Below are 22,001 nucleotides of genomic sequence, written 5' to 3'. Positions count from 1 at the left end.
ATAAATCAGTTGGTCGTGCAGTAAAGAATATTGGGGAAAACGACGAATTTTTTCAGTGTTCCTTTCTGATGTGTGTTCATTAGCAAGTTTTTAAATTGTTTTGTGCGTCCTTCTTTTATCTGGAGTGACTGAGGCATGTTGATTTTCTTCCATGTAATAACTGCTGTTATTTTCCCCAAGTTAATTGCCAGGAGATGCGGCTGCTATAAAGAACTGCTTGCTGCCCCATTGGTTTGAGTAGGGTGACAACTTCTGTATAGGAGGCAACTGGAAGGAGAATGGAGGTTAGACATGATAGGTTTTGCAGTTCTTCGTATATCATGCCTTCCTGCCGAAATACAGGTTCTGATTCTGCTGGCATCGTCTGCCCTTCACTGCACTAAATCAGTGTCAGGAAACAGGCTGTATTGTTGTGTTCTTTGCACCATTACTAAATAGCGCGTCTTGTGTTAGACCTAGGATTTTTATCCTTTGCACACTCTTAACTTGTTCAACTAATTATTGCAATATACTGATGGCATCAGTGCTGTTGAATTGTGGTACCAACTTTGCCAAAAACTTTGGAAAGCCGTCTTCTCTCTGATCTCTGCTTCGATGATCACCTGCAGTTTTTGCATGTACAAAATTGCTACAGGTATGAGCCTAGACAGGGCAAGAGTTTTTTGTAGAGGTGCCGTTTATAATTAAAGTCACTAAATATGTAGATGGAGGCAAATGGTAGAACATTCAGAAGTGCTGAAACTGTCTTGAAAGTTGAGTGAAAGAGAATTCCTACATTGTCTAGATGCCTTTTGAAAAATATGACTCCAACTCTGTAAAATCCTGTTTGCCCTTACTTGTTTCGCTCATATTCCACTGGAAGTTTCAGATGCACTGGGAAGCTTATTTAATGCCAGCTACTGAAATTCAGTTACAATTTCTGAAAGGTTATATTCAATGTTGCATTTCACAGCCTAGAAACCATTTGGTACGTGATTTCTTGTAATTTTATTCCTAAATCTCTTCAGTTCCATCGTACTGTGCATTTCCACTGAAAATTTGCTGTCTCCTTCTTGTCGTACCCCCATATCTTCTAATTTCTTCCCTTTGAAGTTTATCTTCTAAAACTTCTAGAATCTCCTTTCTCCCTACGTGCCCATTCTCATTAAAAAAATTAAAAACACACACAGAAACAACAACAAAAACACAGTAAAACCCCAAACCTAACCCAACCAACCACCTTCTGCAATATTCTAGTACATTGCAGGTAAGGCTGTAAAACTTTAATGCTTTGTTTGCTAATTTAGTGGAACCACTTGCAAATAGAAACAGTGCATGACATCTCTGCATTTTTTTCAGTTGCACTTTATTCTGTTGTGGTTTTGTTCAGTGATTTAGGAATGTATGTTAGCTTTGATCTTTCTGAACACCTACACTAAACCTGCATTAAGGAAGGTGCTAGTCTGAGGTTACTGCAGTTCAGGTACGACTCTAGGCAGAACTTTTTATGCTTTACTAGTCACTTGTTTTTTGCTAAGATACACAATTGTGTTCGAGCCACATATAAAGTGTTTAATATAAATTGGTCTAATCAGATTATTATGTTACTTTGTTGTCTTTAGGGGTTTGCCTTTTGTCTCTGGGGTTATGTCTTTCTCTTGGGCTTTTTTTTTGCAGTTTAAAGAATTGTCTCTGAGCAACAACTGTTGTCTTAGAGGAGGAAGTCTAATGAGTAAAATATCCCTTGCATTGCAGAATAGCTTGCATAGAGACCACCCAGTAGATTTTAAGGAGCATGACCTAAGAAGTTACTTATTGCCTACCTATGTCTACTAGCAAATAGGGATATTGCAGGGAGAGTGGGGACCGCTGAAAAATCTCAAACTTTGCTACTTCAGATATTTGCAGTAGTTTTGCTATTGTAGTGCTATAACAAAGAAAAAAGAAAAACACCTAATCAAAGCCGTGAATAATTCCGTTAAGCGTTTTCACTTTGAGTTGTGCATTGCTGCAATTATAGGAGTTATTGCATGTTTGTGCACTTATGTGTGTGCGATTGAATTACTGTAGGTAAAGTGCTCTCATCTCTAATTTTAATTATGCTCAATTTATGGTAGTTGGACTTTACCTATGAGTGTTGTAATTGAGCAGATGGGTATTATGTGAACCCAGGGCTTGGCTTTGGTGAGATTGCTTCTATTAACTGTGGTTGCTTTTTTATTAACCCCTAAAGGAAAACAAAGAAACGACTTTTTACTGTTCATTTAAAAAATCAGATCAGAAAAAGCATACAATGAGTTCAAGCCATATCAAATGTAATAAGTGACAATGTTTGTAGCTTAAAGTACTCTCCTGTGTGCCACAGTAGAATGAAGTCCGTCTGTGGACATGGCTGGTGACCATCAGAGATCTCTACCGTTACAGCTAGATTTAGCAGCATCCTAGGATTTCTTTCCTTTGCTGAAGCCCGCAGAGGCCGATGCACTGTTGGATCATGTGTGTACTTCCTTTAAATTCCACATGCAGGTTTTATTTTAAAAACTTGCACAGCTTGTAGCTCTATTTATGTGCCACTTACCTGCACAAAGACATCCTGCTTTGCTTTCATAAGTGCAAGTCACAGAATCTTGGGCCTGTTGATTCTGTTGCCGTGGAGAATCTGCCTTGGTGCTTGGCCCTGATGGTTCCTGCTGCTGGGCTCTGTGGGACCAAGTGCCAGTGGTGCTTTGTACCTCCTGGGTTTATTGCCCATTTTATGGGTAAGCAGTGGAATTCTGTGTACAGTGCTTCCTGTGTGTCCCCTTGTGGATGTGATCTGCATTATAGTGGATAGGTTTGTGGTGTGTTTGGTTTGGTGTTGTGTGTGTTCGTTTGGTTAAATGGAGGAAGGGAAAGTCCTTGTTGTAGTTCTCACTGAACTGCTGTGTAAACTGAAATCACCCTAGAATATTTTTCTTGTTCTAAAATGCAAAACAGACTCTGAAGTTTCTTATGAAATGCTTTTAGTTTAAAAACAAACCAAAACAAATACCACCAACAAGCAAACATGTTATTTATCGGTGGGAGAATATTTTTACTGTTTAGAAAGAAAAACATTCTAATGCTCATTTACTAATATGATCCATTTCTTCTTTATGGGTACTGCAAAGCTCTCATTCAGCTGGGATTCTGGGATCAAAGGATCTAAGTGCTCTGTGGTGCTTGTTTGGAAAGCTGAGATCGCCCTTCTTTTAACCTTGTAACATTGCTACATCTTCTATTATGTTGAAAAAATGCACTTGATGAATAGCACTCAAATACAATGAATCATAAGGCCAGGCATCATTCTGTAAGTTTTTATAGCACTAAATTTTAGATTTTGATCAGGCTCGTGTTTCACATTACTTTGGATGGTTAAAATCATTAAGATGGCAATCTGAGCAGTTGAAGTCACTCAAAGTCAACTGCAAAGTATGCTGGACAAGGAGTAAGGGTTAGATTGAGATTTCTGGCTTACATATCTCTCTTGATATAATTAGTTTTCCATTAATGGTTCAAAGTTCTGTTTCAGTTTATCACTTCTTTCCAGTCTACGTAGCATGTTTACAGATGAACGCTTCAAAAATTGCCATTTATAGATTCACTCTTAGCATAGCTGTTGAGATGGGGAAAAACCCAAGATCCTATTCAGAGACTTGAGATTAAATTTAATGTTTTCATGCTGACTTTTTGGCATGTGCAATAGCAAAGTACCATGCCATGGTTTTTGAAAGACAATGAACATAAGAATCTAAGTAGAGGTGTATATACTTGTTTATGGTGAAATGGAATTCAAACAGGAAGGTAAATTACACAGTGGGTTTCAATACCATTTATCTCAAGTTTGTTTGGCCCAACAATAATGTGCATCAGGATAAATATGAATTCACTAAGTTAAAACAGTCAAGCTCTCTCTTCATGACTCTCACCTGGAGTGTAAGAAAATGGATTTGAATTTTTTTTTTTTGATCAAGACTAAAGGCTTGCTGTGTGTGTCACTGAGCATGCAAGGTTTCCTTTTCCTGGTACAGCTTTCAGCAGGTTAATGACCCACCTGAAAGTTCTGTCAAAGCCGTAATACGACATTGCCCTTGCTGGGCATATCCTCTGCTGTCTCCTGTGCTTTCTTTAAAACTGTTTGTCTTCCATAACATTACATAACTGTTATTGCAACAATTTAGAGATTTTGTGAAGAAGTAGGGGGATTTGTTTTTAGTCCTGCTGGTTACTGAAATTGATGTTTTTAGATGGAAGGACAAGAACTGTTTGCAGCATTTAAGGTGTAGGCATATGGATTATGCCGGCATAGTAAAACCCTTTTTTTCTTTACTGTCAGGTCTTCCCTGGGAAATCCTAACATTGTTTACCTTTTAATCATCAATGAGCTAGTGTTCTTCTAGAATTTTCTTAATTGACTTCAGAAATTGTTATGCTTAATAGTGGTAACTAATTTGTAGTTCAGTATTTTATGTAATCTTAGAGCTCTTTTTTCACTACGCACATTAATTTGAGTTTATTGGCACTGCTTGTGGTCTCTTTTACTGACTGATCACTGGGTACTGTGATAACCAGCTTCAATTCAGGTGTGCTGTATCCTACCCACTAAACTGGACTGTGGATCACACGCAGATTTTTGGGAAACCATTTTGGCAAGTGTTGTTCCGTGGAAACCTTCTATTCCAAATTAGCGTCCTCTAATTCAAGGTTTTCTATACCTGTTACTAAGGTTATGAGAACATTTTAGTGGTGAAGTACTTCCATAGCTGTAGAGGATAAGAGCAAATCGGAAGGTGTGTGAAACCATTCAATAAATCGGCAGGACTGAGGAGCTACGTAGTGCAGTTCAGTGGACTTAGGCATTTCTATTAAAGTTTTCATCCCCAAACTAAAATTTTGTACTGAATTCCTCCTCACTTTTTACTGAATTTCAGTAACGTGGTGCTGAGACCAGGTTATCTTGCAATATTTGTTTCTCATCACAAGCTTTACAAACTACTAGCATCTTCTTCAAGGGTTTTGAAGGTGGATGCATTTGGAATTCACTTTGTATTTGACCTGGCTGAGTTCATATTTGGCAACCTTTGGATCATAGTCTACAATGCAGGGGTTTGAAGCAGATTGGGATTAATTTTTTTGTGTGCTTATTTCGTAACAGCTTGGCTGCAAATAGCTTTCCAGCTGCAGCTGTGGCTTTTAATGTTTTTGTGCAGTTTGCAGGAGTTGATTTGCTTGCTTTTTGTAATGAAGCCTACTGGAAACACACTAAGTGTTCTAAAAGGTCGTATCTAAATAAACACCACTAAATTTAAAGGAAGACTTTTGATCGGTGGCACTAAGAGCGTAAAGTGAGGATGCTACTATGGTGCAGAATGCTAGACTTTCTAGGATATGACATAAAATCTTTATCTGGGAGAGCAGGTTCTCATGCACGGTTGTGTTATAATTCTTCAACTTCTGGTGTGCGCTTTTACTACTGAGAGTTAGCCAGCCAGTGACAGATAAATTTGGTTTATGGTTTTCTTGGCATTATTCTTCACTGTAATCATACTGTAGGTGCAGAAGGTGTATTCTTGAGAAGTCTTAATTCCAGTGTAAAACTTCTCTATACACGTGTGTATATATGCGTACGCATACACATTTATACTTAATTTTTTCTGTTTGAAGGCATGTTTTACTGAAGTTAGGCACCTGGCACTGTGTGTGTATTTTTGAGCAACAACCTTCAGTTTCCTTATGTATGTACAAAATTGCAGCTATGATTATCATGGCCTTTTCCTGATGTGTCAAAGTTTGATACCAGTCTGTTTAATATGTTGTCCTGAACATCACCACCACTACCGCCGAAAAAACCCACCCACCACCAAAACTAGTGTATGGTTATGTAGTGGATGTAGTGGAAGGTCAGTGTCCCTAAGAAGTATTTGTAAAGTATTTAAGAAAAGAGATGGCCAAGTCAGGATACCTATGAGGTATACTGTGAAATGTAAACACTCAATATTGCACACTTTAAATATCACACCAGGATATAAGCTTCATGTATGGTGAGCAGTGTATTAAACTCAGTTTTGCAATTCAGGGTTTGATAGCTAGAGGAAAACTAATATAATAAGAAAAAAAAAAGAAAAGAGAGGAGAAACAGAAGTGGGTCTCTGTGTGGCAGATTTTGTTTGGTCAGTGTAGTTTATGTGGTTATCAATCAGTAAACACACAGATATTTTTCTGTTAAATACTCTGCAACCAGTTTTGTGGGTCACTTCAGTGACATGGTGATAAGGCGGGGGTTAGTATTGATAAGATACATGAAATGTTGCTGATGAAGTGATTTTAACTTAGTACAGTCATAGGGCATCTCAAAAATCCTTTCAAGTTTCGGGTTTTTACCAACTAATAGAGGAGGCAGCAGAGGTATCATGGCTTTCTCAGTGAGCCAAATTGATTTCTGTTCTACAAAGTAGACTTTGAAGTAAACATGGTAATTGAAAATGAATTTAATGATTTGCCTAATGAAAATAATGAGAAAAAGCTGCACCCAAAAACTAAAGGAAAGCAAATTCAGAGCAGATGTTCCACCTCTTTCTCACACAAACTTGCTTAAATATGCAGGGATGGCCTTCCAGGCATGGTTGTTAAGATAACACCGCTGAATCTGTTTGAGATAGTGTGCTTAGACAGTATTACCAGGGAGGTTTCATACTAAAAGAATAAGCTGATGGGCCAGGAGGCCTGTTCTTGTTCCTTTAAAATTGCACTGATTTTGTTTAGAATATCAAACCAAATATTAAACACACCTTGCTTACTTGTTTGAATTTTCTCTCTTGTAGCAGTAGGAGACTGTTGAAAGCTAAAATCCTCTCTGTTTCAGTTTTTAAAATCCTAACTATTAGCCTTTTACTTCATTATCTCATTCTTTATCAGTTAGCCTTTGTTTCACAACTGGAAACTACATGTTCCAGTATCATACTGTTCAAATAACTTTGTGCACTTTTACTGTACTGTATAGCCAGATGCAAATAGCCTGTACAGCTGTGTGAGCTCATATGGCTTCCTGCATGGTGAAGAGAGGAAAGGTGCTGCAGGAGCTGCCGTGCTGGGGTGTTCACCCTTCAGATGATACCAGCTCACACTGATCGAATGAAAAGGCAGCATTTCTTCCTGTAAGTTCGATACTTTGAGAGGTAACCATTTTCAACAGTACACAACGCAATTTGAAGATGTGTATAATGCTTCCACCAGGAAAATCGACAGATCTGTCATAGCTTAGAGTTTATATTTTTTTTTTTTAGTGAGACTTTGGAGTTTTCTACTCAAGTTCGCTCTTGTCAATTAGGTGTTTTCTATCTGTTAACATCTGCCCTATCTGTGGGTTGGCTATCATGTCAAATAGAATTATTAGATGTTCATCACATGTTCAGTATAGCAGATACAAAGGTGTTACAAGAGGATATTATCATAAAGTCAGCGTTTCCACCTGAACAATTATCTTAGAGTGGCAGATGGCTATTATCTTTTGACAATATTTTATAGACATAAATGAAATAGATACGATTTAACACAACATGGTCTGCTTTGTTGCACACATTGTAAAACAAGTAATGCAAAAGGTCTCAATTACATAGCGCTAATCTAGCAGAAGAAAATAGATGATAAATTTTCATATTTGTTAATTCTCCCTGCCCTGCCCAGAGGAAGTTAAATCTTTCTGAAGGTGATAAACTGACCAAATCCTCCAGCTGATCCAAAGACAGACTTTGAGTATTACCTAGTAATTGCAAATTTCTTTTATGCTGTTATTGCTTTTATGCTGTTTGGTCCAAAGTAGGAAGATTGCCAGCTCTTCATTCTATAGCATCTGCCCTGAAATTAATTAGGATATTAGCTATGCATTGATTTTTAAGATGGATGCTATGAACTGTTTCCCTGTAGTCTGGCTAGTTATTTCACTGTTCAAAAGACAATAATTTCCATTTAGATAAGACTAGAGCTCAATGAGAAACTCTGTGTAATTCCTGGCATAAACTAATTCCTTTAGATAATCCATTATTCAGAAAACACTGCTTTTGCCATTTTGACTTAAGGATTTATGATTTACCAAGGCCTTTCTGAGTTTTTAAGAGATATTTTCATGAAGTTAGGTAATATTTTAGCTAGATTTGGATTTTGAATGCAGAATCTAGAAAGCAACAATAAATTTTCCATTTCCCAGCCACAGAAGGGCAGAAAACAAATTTATTTATGCCCTGTTTAGGGCCAAGTCATATTTCACCTAAGGCAATAAAACTGCAGACTTCAGCGCTTCTCTTTTGGCAGAGGAAATGATATGGAAAATTGAATCTATACTTTCACAGCACTGAGAATACAACTTTTTTTTTTCTCCCTCTATCTGCTTTAATTCGTCAGCTGTGTAAGCAACTCTGCCTTCAGAAGGGGCAAGGGGAGTACAAAAGACCAAAGGCTTGTGGAGCATTTTGTGTATGACACAGTGTGACATGTGACGCAATATGATGCGTACTGAAGGAGAATCTTCTCTTCTTGTTAAGAATTCTCCCCCAGACAGTTCTAGTAGACTGATGAAAAGCTGATGGGAATGAAGAAATAATTGGGGGAGGGAATTCCTAAAGAATTGGTTATGTATTGCTGTGTAAATTCGAAGGGACCAGGGCCAGACTGAATACAAAGAAAACGGTTTTTGTATATGTTTTATGAACGGGATGCCACATACCAAGAAAAATATGACATGATTTTGCAAGGCAAATAATTATTATCCAGTAGCTAAAGGGAAGTGTAAAAAGTAATTATTACATCTAAGGTAACAAACTGAGAAGTCCAAGTTAAGGCTGACAGTCGGTGGCAAATGTTCTGAACAATTTTATGACCAAATCTGTAAAAGGACTTGGTCATGCAGAGAAGGCGTTTCAGTAGGTTGTGGACCCTGGATATGGCAGCCTTAGTCCATGCTCTTTTTGGCTGACACTTCCTACCGTTTTTCCCCCTCTATATCACAGAATCATAAAATCATTCTGGTTGGAAGGGACCTGAAGGGCTAGTCCATCCTACTGCTCACGGCTGGGCCAAGACTGAATTCAGACTAAGAGGAGAGATTTTACCACCTCTCTGAGCAACTGTTTGTTATTCTGGTGAGCCTTATTATCTTGCAGTGATCACCCCCTTCAGAGCCTTACCTGTTTCATTTGGCTGTTATCTCTCGTTCACCAGCCGGAGTCAATTGACCTGTTAATGCAGAGTTAAGGTTAGCTGGCAATGTTCTTCCAGCATGCTGTGTTCACTAAAACTTGAATTTCTAAAAAGTGCTGTAGGAGATGAGGGATGTATGCTGATTAACTCATGTCTTTGATCAGTCTGGAAGCACTGACTGTATGAGGTAGAAACATATTTAAATGGTGGAGGCAATTTTTGGAGCAGTTTAACAAAGCTGGGTGTATAATGCAGGTCACTGAAGCACTACTTGCTATGGAAGAGGAATTGTGTGTGGGGTGGGGGGGGTCATTTGCCAGTCCCCATATTTCTGATCAGATATAAGACATGTACACGTGCAATGAGAATTGTGACAGAAATCACGTAACATTGAAATGTCGGTCTGTCTTCAGTAGTTAAGACAAAAATAGGTGTTCTAGTCCAGTGCTACCTGGTTATCTAGTCTAGGCCAAATGGCCTTCCAGACAGTGTTGTCAGGTGTTGCCATGATCAAATCGAAGTTGAAGGGGTTTATTCCATTGTACTTCATGAAGCCAAAGTTGTTAAATGTGGTTTTTAGGAAGATAAACTAGACTCTGAAACATTTTGCTCAATGTTCATTAGAGTTACTCTAGTGAAGAGAATCCTTTTAGGAGAAAATGTTTATTAAGATAATTACAGTTACCTAGGTTCATAGCTGAGAAGTGGCCGATCTAAGTAAAATTTGCTATGTACATTCTGGAGGTTAGTAACAGTTGGGAAGAGGGAGCATATTGCAAGCTTGATTTGTGGTTATGATGATGTCCAAGGATTAAACAAGAATATTCTATTTCTTCTTCTCCTTCCTTGTTTCCTCTTTCATGTCCTGCTACCCTTTCCAATTCATTATTTTTCCTTTCTTGTCCTACAAAGTCACCGTCATGTTACAGAGTGTTAATACATAAATTCTTTGCGGTCCTGTACATTATAATGAATAATGCAAATATGAACCATCTCCTGTAATTTTTAGAATGAAAACTAAGCTAAGAATTCTCAGCTTTTTATAGCCAGAGGAGAGAAATGAATACCTCTAAGGCCCGAGTCAATTAAACACATTTACATGTGTATGCAGAGGAGGAGGTGGATTGTCCTTAAAACACATAATTTCTCTCAGTAGATGTAAGAAGGGTGTGTTTAAGGTGACCAGGCCAAATGAAGAGGCTAGGGTCAAGTTGTATGAGTGCATGTCATCCCTGTGTGTTTCTGGAGGAAAGCTTTTCCTTGGTTGTGGTTGGTCTTGTAGCCCAGGAGAGAATTGGACTACATAGATGGAGAAGTGACCCCTACCCAGCTGGCTGTGCTTACATTTCTGCTTTTTCTGGCTTCTCTTTTCCTTTTGCCCATCCAGGTGCCCATGCTTCTGGGCTAGTTTTTCTCTGCCTTTCCTCTCCCCAGATCCTGATGTAGATATCAGGATGGCCTGTATGCTTTTACAGGTGTACTGCCTCGTTTTCAGAGATGTCGGAGTCTGGCTCATGTAAAGCTCTAAGAAAGCAGAGAGACTTAAACATGCTGAGAGTTAAGACTCTGCTTTCTTAATTTCCTCAAGATCTTGGAATACATCTGGATGCTGGATGTGGAAGCGGACAATCCGGGAACCTGTCTATAGGCTGAATTTGGTGCCCAAGAAACTGAAGGCAAGGGTTGAAGCACAGCAGTTAGCATCTCAAACCAACCAAATCTTATTGTAATCATGTTACAATAACTGGGGGAAAGAAATAAAACTCAGGAAAGGATTAATATTGCTATGATGTTCTCATGCAGGGAGAGAAGTTTTCTGTAATCTGAAACCTTCATAAGGCAATTAAACAGATAGTTTAGGTCTGCCAACTCTGTAATTAATAGACGCTGACTTTAAGAAACATACTTTCAGAGATTTGGTTTTGGTGGTGATGTGGTGGGGAATTTTTTTTTGGGCGGAGGGTTGTTTGTGTTCTTTTTTAGCTTTCTTGAGTTTAAATCCTAACATCTTGGAATCTTTTGTGCATATGTGAATGAAAATCAGCCTCAGGGAGAGACTGCCAACTCAATCAATACTTTGTTCACCTTAAGGTAAAATCCGAAAGCAGTACACACTTCAGTTAGTATTTTCTGTGAACGAAATAGAAGTTAATGTTTCAGGCTACAGGTTGATGTTTCTAAAAACATAAACAATAAATGTATTATACCGTTTAAAACGTTGCTTCTGTTTTCCTTCAAAAGTCATCTATACTGACTCGCACAGTTAGATCCTGAAGAAATTTCAGCACCTTGCCTAGGGGAGTACCTTTATGCCATCCCCCCCTTTCTCTGCCCACATTCATCTTCATTTTCCATCCCTATTCTTCTGTTGTCTTGTAGGTTTTGTCCTGCAGCCTCCAGTGCACTGTTTGAGATAGCCACCATATTTTGTGCTTATGTCCCATGATACTGGACACTTTTTTTACCTTTCTCCAAGTTATCTGACTCTTTCCTGGAAATGTCTGGCACGCTTTTTAGGTGTCTTGTTCTTTCAGGAAAGTTTGTTCTTGCAGCCTAGTACTATTAGCATGATACATACCTGTTAACTCAGGAGGCTTTTCATGTATGCGTTTTTATAAATTTGTTCTCTCTTGGCATCATGGTTCACCTTTCAGGAAGAGATTATAGTTGTGGCAGACTTTCTCAGTGTTGTTTAGAAGTAAAAATAATTTAATTAGCACCTGAAAACAAAAGCATTTGCACCTGTTTCTCTGCGTCAGTTCATTTCTGATCTCTACAGGCAATTTGTTCAGGTGTTTCACCATGAAGATTTTTTTTTTTCTGTTACATCAAGTCCCAAGTTTCCTTTGTTTCAGCTTCTGAGGAACTGCCTGTTGCTATCACTCTAGTTTTCTGTAGGGAGGCTCTGGGAGACTGTGTCAAAAATGTTCTTGAAGTAAGCAATAACCAGTGCACTCCCCTCATTTACAAAGCCAGTCCTTCTTCACTGAATGCAATCAGTTTGGCTGTGCTTGATTTGCCCTTGGTAAATCAATGCTGTTTGTTCCTAGTTGTCTTTTGTCCTCCTTCTGCCTGGTAATACATTCTGTCAGGTCTTGTTCCGTAACTTTTCCAGGAACTGAGGTGAAGCCTTAGGTTTCCAGATCCTCTACTCACTTTTTTTAAGATGGACATAACAATAGACATTGATGTGCATTTTATGTTATAGGGTTTTGGAAGCACCACATCTGAGTAAATGTCAGACCATTGTGAACTCTGCCTCTCCGTACCACTCTTGGTCTGAGACAGAATGACAGTGCTGTCAGCAAGATTAGCAACAAATAATATTAGCAATTATCATCAAGTTTCTTAGTTTTGGCATACAAAATACATTTAGTTAATACAATCAGAGAAGAAAGGATATTTATTTTCCTTGTTCTGAGTAATTCTTTTTCTCCACTTCTTTATTAATTTAAAAATCCTCCAATTGAAGTTGCCAGGGGCTTTTAGGATTAAGTGATTACCGGTGATTTCTTTTTTGAATAGTGACTAAGACACTGTCTTGCTTGTAGAATGTAGGTATTATATTAAAAGAGCCCCTAGTGCCAAGAAAATCTATTTTGTAAGATTGCTTGTGGCGATTTAGCCTTGAGTATTCTCTGAACTTCAATATGTAAGAAAAAGGGCGGGAATTAAATGTAGCTTCTTTTTTTGTCTGAATACAGGAGGAGTGATAACAGGAAACTGTATACTGGGATTTGTGCCTTCCACTTGGTGGTCTTGCTCTCTTAACTTTGGCACCAGAAATTGCTAAATCTAAGTATGGATACTATTATTGGCTTTCAGATATCTTTTTGGAGTTCACCAAACATTATGAGTCTGTAGCAGCATGTCTTTTGCTGTACTAGGTAGTGCCATTATTGGAAAACTTGGAATCCTGTTCTGGGTAGCACGGCCGTGTCCAGGGCGTAGTGGTCTGAAAGAAAGTTTATTTTTTGTACAAAGTTTTCTTTCCATTTTATCATGCCAAGAGATGTTAAAAGGTAGAAACAATCTTGGTCAGGCTAAACAATCACTGCAGAGATTTCTACATCTACTTTTCTGGTTTAGGGCTTTCAGGAAATTATGTTTTATTTTTCATCCCGTCTTCAGGAGACCAAATAAATGGAGTTTTCTAGTACTTCATATACTATATTCCTTATATTTTAAATAGTCTCATTTTTATTTTTGCTGTAATGTCTCCATTTGGTCCACAACTTTCTTGAACTGAGCAGAGAAACTTTAAAAAAAAGTACTTCAACTGAGGCCTTATCAGTGCCAAGTGGAGTGGAAGGGCATCGCCTGTCTTGTTCTTCAGATGACATGCAAAGGAAGAGCTATTGATTTTGTCTCAGAGACAGTCTGAGTCATGGCTTTGTCAAAGACAGCTTTATTATCCAGTGGTTAGCTCAGTTGAGATAGGATTTTTGGCCAGTATTACTAAGACAAAGATCCCGAAGGAAAATGAGAAGGTACAGTGCACCACTCGTGATAATTGCTGTGGTGACTGTGGCAGTCTGACAATTTCTTTAAACATCTATCAATCCGCTGTTAGAAGTAACTCCCATACTAGACACTCTGACTCATGACAAAGAGACGGTACATCATCCTAATCTTCCTTTTCTGCGTTGGAAAGTTAGGATGCTTGGATGAAAATCAAAAGTTGACCTAATGCATTTTGTATAAGAGGAGGAAGGATCTGTGAGAAAGCGACAGGTTAAAACCGTCTCAGCTGGACTGTGAGCAGTGCTGGTTTCTTTCCTTTTCTGTTAGATGTGCTAAGGGAAATGTAGAAGCTTGTTTGTGCCTTGGGAAAATTAAGCAGTATTTTATTGATTGTGAAGTGCCTCATCTGGGAAGAGCTTCAGAACCTTGCAGAACTGCATGTTGGCTGTGGATAATCAGAAAGGCTGCTGCTGTATGGTACCAGCGTGTGGGGGCAAGGTCATTGATACTCACTGAGCACGTGTATTGTCTGTGCGTTCTGTCACACTGACAAGAGCTTGGGAGGTTTTGACCTAAGTATGGCATTTGTCAAGTTCTCACCTGACCACTTACATGTGACAATGCATGGATGGAGCAAGAAAAGATGTTGCACATCTTTTCTAGTACCAAGTGGATGGAAGATCTGGACTTAATGAAATCACAGTCCGTCTTTGTCTTCTTTGAAACACACTATCTGGAAGGATATCACATTCTCATTTATATTCACCAATATTATGTAGTTAGATTCCAATATGACTTAAAAGTAGTCTTACCAGTTTGGAAGGAAGCAGCTAATGCGGATCTTAGGCCACAACATACAGGTCTAATTGCATTTCCATTGAGCATCTGATCTCATGTTTGCGTTTTCTTTCTCCAAGAAGGCATTGGTTTTCACATCCCTTAGAAGGGTTTGGAAACTGGGAACTTTCTATCATGTGTTCCATTCATACAGTATTTCCATTAGGCCACATGCAATGTGTTTTTGAAATTTACTTGAGATGTGTATCACACAAGATAACCAGTTAATATGTTTTTCTGTTCTGGAGATTTCACTTGGTGTAGATAGCAGAAGAGCCCCACTTTCTGTTTACGCAGGACGAAACCCTTTAGTTGTTGTCTCTGCTGAACAGAGAGTATTCTTCACACAAAGGCCTTTAAAGTGAAGGTAGTGCTGTTCACATCTGTAATTATCTCTTGAACACTTGGACAATATTAAACCTAAAGCAACCTACACTACTCCATTTTAGAAATACTTGGCAGCAGAAGTGGGGTTTTGTTTGTGCTTTCTCCTGCATTCCGTGCACGTCAGCCCTCTCTTCCCTTCAGTGCTTCAGCCTTTTTCAGCCTTGCACACATTCCCACACTGATTTGTTTGGAAGCCTCCCACTGTGGAAGGCACACAGGGAGAGATGCCTGAAAAAAGAGAGAGCAAATATTAACCTGTACAGCACAGGGTACTCCCTGGAATGTCATTGAGAATTCGGTCATTTGCCCCTCACTTCCCAGTATGATGTGTTGTGTTTGGCACAGGTGGAACTGAAATCGCTGCAAGTCTTCTAATTGCGCCGCTTCCATGGAGGTGACAGTCCAGGGGGGTAGTTACAGAATGGGTGCAGACTGAACAAACGGTGCTAACAGTCACCACTATTAAACTTCTATTTTTTTTCTGCTGGCCCTGGAGATTGGTGAGATGTACCCGAAAGGATATGGACATTCCATATTCACAGAGGCATTCTGTGATGTAGCAGTTCATAAACTGAACCAGAACTCATAATTTATGCATAGATGGAATTCCAAGATACTCATGCCAGACAGAGTAAGTAATTTGGGATTAAATAATGGTGTGTTTTGTATGTCTGAGTTACCATGGTTGTCCAATTTATTGTGTAACATAAAATGTAATTTAATGCTGACATACCGAATGGCAGTCGTGTGAGTTAACAAGAAGCGCGTAAGCTCTGAGTTATTTCTTGGCTTAGTGCAAGAGGAGTCTCACAATGGTACTTCTGAAAATAGAGCAAGTCTTCACTTCTTGCATTTCTCATGTTCTTGTATCACATTCTCTGTGAGACATCAGATTTTAGGTGTGTGTAGGAAAGGAAATTCAATAACAAAACTAATACGGAAGCTTTTAAGATGTGTTTAAGCTTTAAAGCCAAGACCATTCTCTTTTGAATTGTTTTATGGTATTACCCTGTATGTGTTACATTTGCCCGAAAAAAATGGAATATGTTGGTGCTACAGATGGAATCCTAGCATACCACATACGTGCTCTCTCTAAATCTTGATGTTGCTGATAGTGTTTCTAGCTTGATCTGAATTCTTACTCAGGTCTGTTATCCTTGGGTTTATGACCAGTCTGACTTAGATTAGTACCAGTATTTTTTCCTTCATCGACATCCTCCTTCCTGCTGATGTTCTTCTTTCCAGTACTATATATTTGAGTATCAAAAAATGGTTTGTTAAGCACAAATACAGTTTTACTATTGCCATTTGAAAAATGTTAAGAAAATGGATGTTCAGAAAGACAAAAGGGTAGTAATTTATTGGAAGAATTGTCTAATTCTTCATTGCTTGGCAGCCTTCTGCATGTGTCTGCATTTTCATTTCTGATGATGTCAACCTAAAAATTGCTTCTGTCAGTCTTCAGGCAACCATTTTCTCCTTGTGCTTTCCTCTAGCCAAATCTTTGTTCTTTTTTAACTGTTGATATTATGCATGGGTAACTTGAAAACACTAATGTGCCATGCTCATGTCCTATTTATATGTGTTACAATAATTTCTCTTTTCCGGCTGTCTTAGACACAAGTCGACATCAAACTCCCTTCAGTCAGGTCATTAAATCACAGAGAGCTGAATGAAATAGCAAAAGTTCAAGATATGTGTCTCTTCTGAGTGTTTGGAACCTTTGAGTGTGGGAGGATGTCAAGCAGCTGAATTTGTCTTGGCATAGGGCAACTGCCTCCCTTAAAAAAAAAAAAAATCTGTTGAAGAGGCAACAGCAAAAGCAACTTTGCAGTTGTCCTTGCATCGGAGGTGACGTCAGATATAAACATGATTGATCAGTAAGGAAGATGGAGTCAGCTTATTTCAACTCACATGTTTAGCAACACCACCACTGGGTACTTCTGTGTATCGTACACTTCTTCAGTTCCCATGTGTTTCTTTATCAAACATTGACGAATCCATGCGAATGTTAAATATTGTATATATTCAGAAAATGGCAATTACTGTGATATATGCTGTTGTGTGTTTTGTTCTTGTTTTATGGAAGAATAATCCTGTTTTGTTGCATCTTTCTGCCCTCTAGTAAGGGGATGATTTTGCACAAGTTTATTTTTTTCTTAAAGCTTTTTACTGGGAAGATCATCTTTAACCCATTTAACCTCTCATCCAAGAACTATTGCTGAAGAGACTTTTTGACTTTTGAAAGTTCTGTGTTATTATGTGTTTCACATAGATGAACAAAATTTCCCTACCTATTGCGAAACTTTATGTTCTGGTTTGTGCCAATAATTTAAAATTTTGAATGTATGTGTATTTTGACAGGCAGAAGGTGACTGTAATGTGTGTATGTTTTAAACAGTAAAAACAGGTCGGCTTTGGAGATGTCGTAGCAAATAATTTAACTAGTGTTGACAAGAAACCATCTTCCATACTGTAGACAAGGTGGAGAAAACCAGAATTTCTTAATTTCCTCCACGTGGCTTTAAATTTTTGAGGTAATGATAAATTCTAAAGAGGGAAATTCTGATAAGGAAAAAAATATTGTAGGACTGAAAGCATGATGATAGAAAAGACAAATCTTGTCGTTAGGAGATGACTGAGATAGCAGAAAGGGGGAAGTATTGTGTGGCAAGAAGGCACAAGGAAAGTAGCTATAGTAGGAATGCCAGTGCTGCGTAATTGTGTTACATACATTGATAAGTGATACTGAACATATAGAGACATCTGTTTGCACAGTTATTTAAAAGTCGCCAGTAGTATATAAACCAATATCACATAGCAATACAGTAAATGTATTAGTATAAGAAATGTAAATTGTATGACATATTATGTAATCACTATACATTTTATAATAGTGACACATATTGCAATAGTTTAATAAGTAATAGTGTAATTTTAGTACCAGGCAAAAATACTGCTCTATTCACAGAAGAATTTAACGTGAACATCCTAACACATTGATGTAAAAGTAATTAGTTTAGTTTCGGGGGAACTGTTTGTTGACAGGGATTCATCTCATTGTGGAACCTTTTGTCACGGTGGCTTAAGAAGGTTTCCACAATAAGTAACAGCTTTGATCCCTTTAAATTTTCCTTCATTCTGTAAATATGCGCTACATATGTAAGATTTTGTGGTTTTCATATTTTTATAGCACTTTCTGACCCAATATTTTATTGTTGCTGTTGCTTGCGGGAGAGTATTACTGTACCTTTGAATTCTAGGAATCAATAAATTATTTTAAGGATTGCAAGGGCAGTTCAGTGTAGATTTCATGTTGTAAGTTTTTTTTTTTATCCAAGCCTCTGTTGGATGATACATTTCAACAGGGAAGAAAAAAATGCAATCAACTGCATGTCTAAAATATGTCTGATTATCTAAGAAGTGCTATCTTAAAATATATATATATATTTTTTTATTTGCAGAAAGCCATATTCTTGAGGATGTAAACAAATGTATCATTGCACTGAGAGAGCAAAATGCAGACAATTTAGATCGTGCAGCGGGTGCAATCCGAGGACGTGCTTCAAGAGTAGCTCATATTGTTTCGGGTGAGATGGACAATTATGAACCAGGGGCTTACACTGAAGGAGTGATGACAAATGTTCAGTATTTGACCAAGAATGGTAAGTCTGATTTCTAAGCTATGTTCTTAGTTTCTTTAGTGGTGGAAACTTTCTTTTATATGCTATAGTTAAAGTGAAACCTGTGATTCTCTAATGCACTAATTACGCACTAATGATTCGTGATATCTCTGTCTCTTTAGTCCATGCTGTCCAATTATGATGATACCATGCAGTTCAAAACTGATTTTTAAAATTTTATTTGAATTACATCATCTGTATAAGGTTTTTTAAATTATGGAAGAGTTTTAGGGATGTTTCTAAATAAATTTAAGTGGCAGTGTTTGGGAACTTCTAACTGATGAGGCAGCAGCTTTCTCCTTTTTTGTACTGGCCTCGCCACATCTGTTCTAAGAAGATGAAAGGCAAACTCAGAGAAAGAGAAGCAGGTTCATGATTTGCGTGCACTTACCACTTTAAGGACTGTTGAGCAGTAGTTAAATATCCCCAGATATCTTCATTTTTAATGTGCGAAGTTGGAACTTCCTACAATGGCTATTAGTGTCCATTTCCTTTTTTGTGATACTGAAAAAGAGGGTAGGAGAGGTGTAACTGCTCTATTTTATAAATGGTTTCTGTTGCTTATGTAAACAGTTGTTCATACAAATAAACCTGGCCTTTTCATAGTGTCTACTTAATTAAAAAAATAAGTCGTGGAGCTCCCAGGGCTTCCGTGTTTTCAGTGGCTGCAAGTCTAATAGTCAGGCAGTTAAAAAAAATTGCCATTAAGTTTTCTGGAAAGTCTGTACATCTCTGGAATACAGGATTTAGCTTCATGAACGTGGAGGTCTAAATCATAGCTCCGTGAGTCTAAACAAATTTCTAGTATCTTACATTTGGCTGACATTTATTTTTTTGCCGCAAAAGACAGGAATTTTGTTGAGCTCTTTCTTAATGAGTTCAAATAGGTCCAGGACAGAACTATCTTCATGTGAAACAAAAGTGAATTGACATTGCAATGAAGTGGCAAAAGGAACAAAATAGTGAGAGGAGTTTGAGATAGTCTTGCATGGTTTTATCTCCTTTTCTGACATTTTGATGAGAAAATCTGAAAACTTTCAACATGACATGCTTTTTTCATGACTCCTGAAAGTATTATGACAAATGCCAAGGGAAGCAGCAATTATAGGAAAGGATAGTTTTGATTCCCATGTAAAAGCTAAGCCCTTCTTTCTTGAAACTGGTAGTGTTTAAATGCAGTAGGTGTTGACACTGATTTCTGTTCTGTTGCCTTGGTTTGACAGTAATATAAAATGTCCCTAAATCCTTGTATCTACAAAAGACAGGAAGACACAAAAGTGGTTTCGTTTGGAATGTTTGCCTTTGTCAAGGTACATCAAGCATGGTGTTATCTGCTCAGATGTCTTTGCAGTACTTCAAACCTAAGAATCCACTATCTTTACATTAGTCAACAGGAGCGGAAAAAAAGAAACATGTACTTTTCATAATTACCTGTATTTATATGATATGCAATGAACAAACATCAAATCATGCAAGGTTTTTTGCTTGCTTGATGATTTTCTTTTGTTCGTTTTAAATGTTTCAGCTTACAAGGAAAATGCAGATCACATTCTATCACTGCTGGCTCTTTCAGGAGCCAGCTGATGGCAAGGTGGTGCTTCACTAGGAGAGAGCTGTGTATTTATGCTGTGATTAGGTTCTAAATTAGCTTACATGAGTAACCTAGGGCAGTGAAGGGTGTCCTTGATGGCCAGTGGAAAGGCAATGTGTTACTGAAGAGAAATTACTGCAGGCAGAGTATAGAGTTAGTGAAAATAGAGTTATAGAATAATAACGTACTGAGAAATTGCAGAGAAATAAAAGCACAAATGAGAGAACAGGAGCCAGAAATGGGAAGGGTTCAAATTGGAGCTAACAGGATAGAGAAATTGTGCATAAAGAGGAACAGATACATTTACTGTTTGTTAAAACAAAGACTGAGGTTGTGTACATGCTGAGATAATAAGATGAGGTCAAATTCTCTGCATTACAGTCTATTCACGAAAAGAGTGTCTGTCTTTTCAGCTGGAAGACATCAGATGTTTGAGCTGGTAAAGTGAGCTATTCAGCAACAATACCATAATACTGCTGTACAGTGCAGATTAGAAACTGGTGCTTTCTCTTAGCTCAAGTTGTGTTAGGCCTGTTCAGATACAAGTTGTTGATAACCAAATGGATCTCTGCAGCACCATACAGTGGAGTGTCTGCATTCTCAGGCTGGTGTTATATCGCTCCTCCATTTTGTCCCCTTCCCTTTACTCCAACAAGAAGAAAAACCCCAAGCAAACTTAGCAAGGCCCTATAAGAGCACTGTTTACATTGTGGAGTCACACTCAATTAGGTAATACCAGAACTAAAGTTGTCTTTGCAGCCGTAATTTGCACTCTGTGTGTATATGCATTATGACATTGTGATTATGTGATCATACACAGTTTTGTTACAAAACAGCTGCTTAATTCAGGTCACTAGATGGACCTGCTTTAGACATATGCCAGGGTTACGGATTAGAGGAGGCTGACGTCCATAGGATCAGTTTGGAAGGCAGTGGAGCAGAAGACTGCAGGAAGAGAATATATGATGTGATCGTGAGGGTAGTTTCATTTGGACTGGCTGTACAGAGTTCCTATGCGATCCTATGTAAGTTCATGAGGCTACAGCTAACTGTGGTGTGCAGGAGTGCATCCCAGCTCCTGGTGTGACTTGCTCCTTGTTCTACATCACAATGAGATTGGGACATACTCTTCTCCTCTGTTGTTCCTAGGTTTCAGTGGGAAGGGCACCTAGGTAGGAAAGAGAGCTGGAAAGCGTTCCAGCAACTCCCTGCTTGACATGATGGCAACTCAGCATCGTGCCCTGGAAACGCGTGGCCCCGGGTCTGTGTGAAACATTTGCAGAGCACTCGAGAAGCTCATGTTCAATCATGTGGACTGTACACTCTGTGCAGGCAGTTGTTTCAACCACCATTTCCTGTTTGGATGATACCAGTACAGAGGTGGTAGAGGTTCAGGCTGTATTCTGCTATGGTTAAGACTGAAAATGTTAGTACTGGTACCTCTGTTGGTTAGACATTCCTGATGTCTGGCACTGTTGATTAGGTTGAAGTATGCAGCTCCTTGCATTTTGATAGGGTTTGTGTACTTGAAAGCAAAATGAAACCTTTAGAGAAACTGTTTATGAAAATCTAAGGCATTTCCACATCCAAACTGGAAGGGTAACCTCGCACTGTATTTTTAAATATTGAAGTCTACTCTGTCATCTTACTGCCTGCCAGAATCTGCAGCAGTTAAATTTAAGTAAACAGTTTATATTATGGCATGTATCTGTTGATATGTGTATTTATTGTAAATTTTGTCTACAGTTTTGCTTTCATGTCAGAGTATAATATACTATATATGTGTATGCATACACATATATAAATTCTCTAGTTATTTAGATCTAAGGATCTTGTAAAAAACAAAGAAA

The 22,001-nt window shown here is 38.2% G+C and overlaps 1 protein-coding gene across 4 annotated transcripts in view; it reads left to right on the top strand.

Moving 5' to 3' along the window:
- Positions 1-22,001, top strand: part of CTNNA3 (catenin alpha 3) — a 499,026-nt gene that overhangs the window by 357,983 nt on the left and 119,042 nt on the right. For all 4 annotated transcript variants that reach the window (XM_065638800.1, XM_065638799.1, XM_065638802.1 and 1 more), the window contains one exon: positions 18,342-18,542. In XM_065638800.1, the coding sequence (XP_065494872.1) occupies positions 18,342-18,542 (201 nt within the window). The remainder of the gene's footprint in view (positions 1-18,341; positions 18,543-22,001) is intronic.

The sequence above is a fragment of the Caloenas nicobarica genome, chromosome 7, assembly GCF_036013445.1.
Source record: "Caloenas nicobarica isolate bCalNic1 chromosome 7, bCalNic1.hap1, whole genome shotgun sequence".
In the NCBI taxonomy this organism is placed as follows: domain Eukaryota; kingdom Metazoa; phylum Chordata; class Aves; order Columbiformes; family Columbidae; genus Caloenas; species Caloenas nicobarica.
This window is presented reverse-complemented; position numbering and strand designations above follow the sequence as displayed.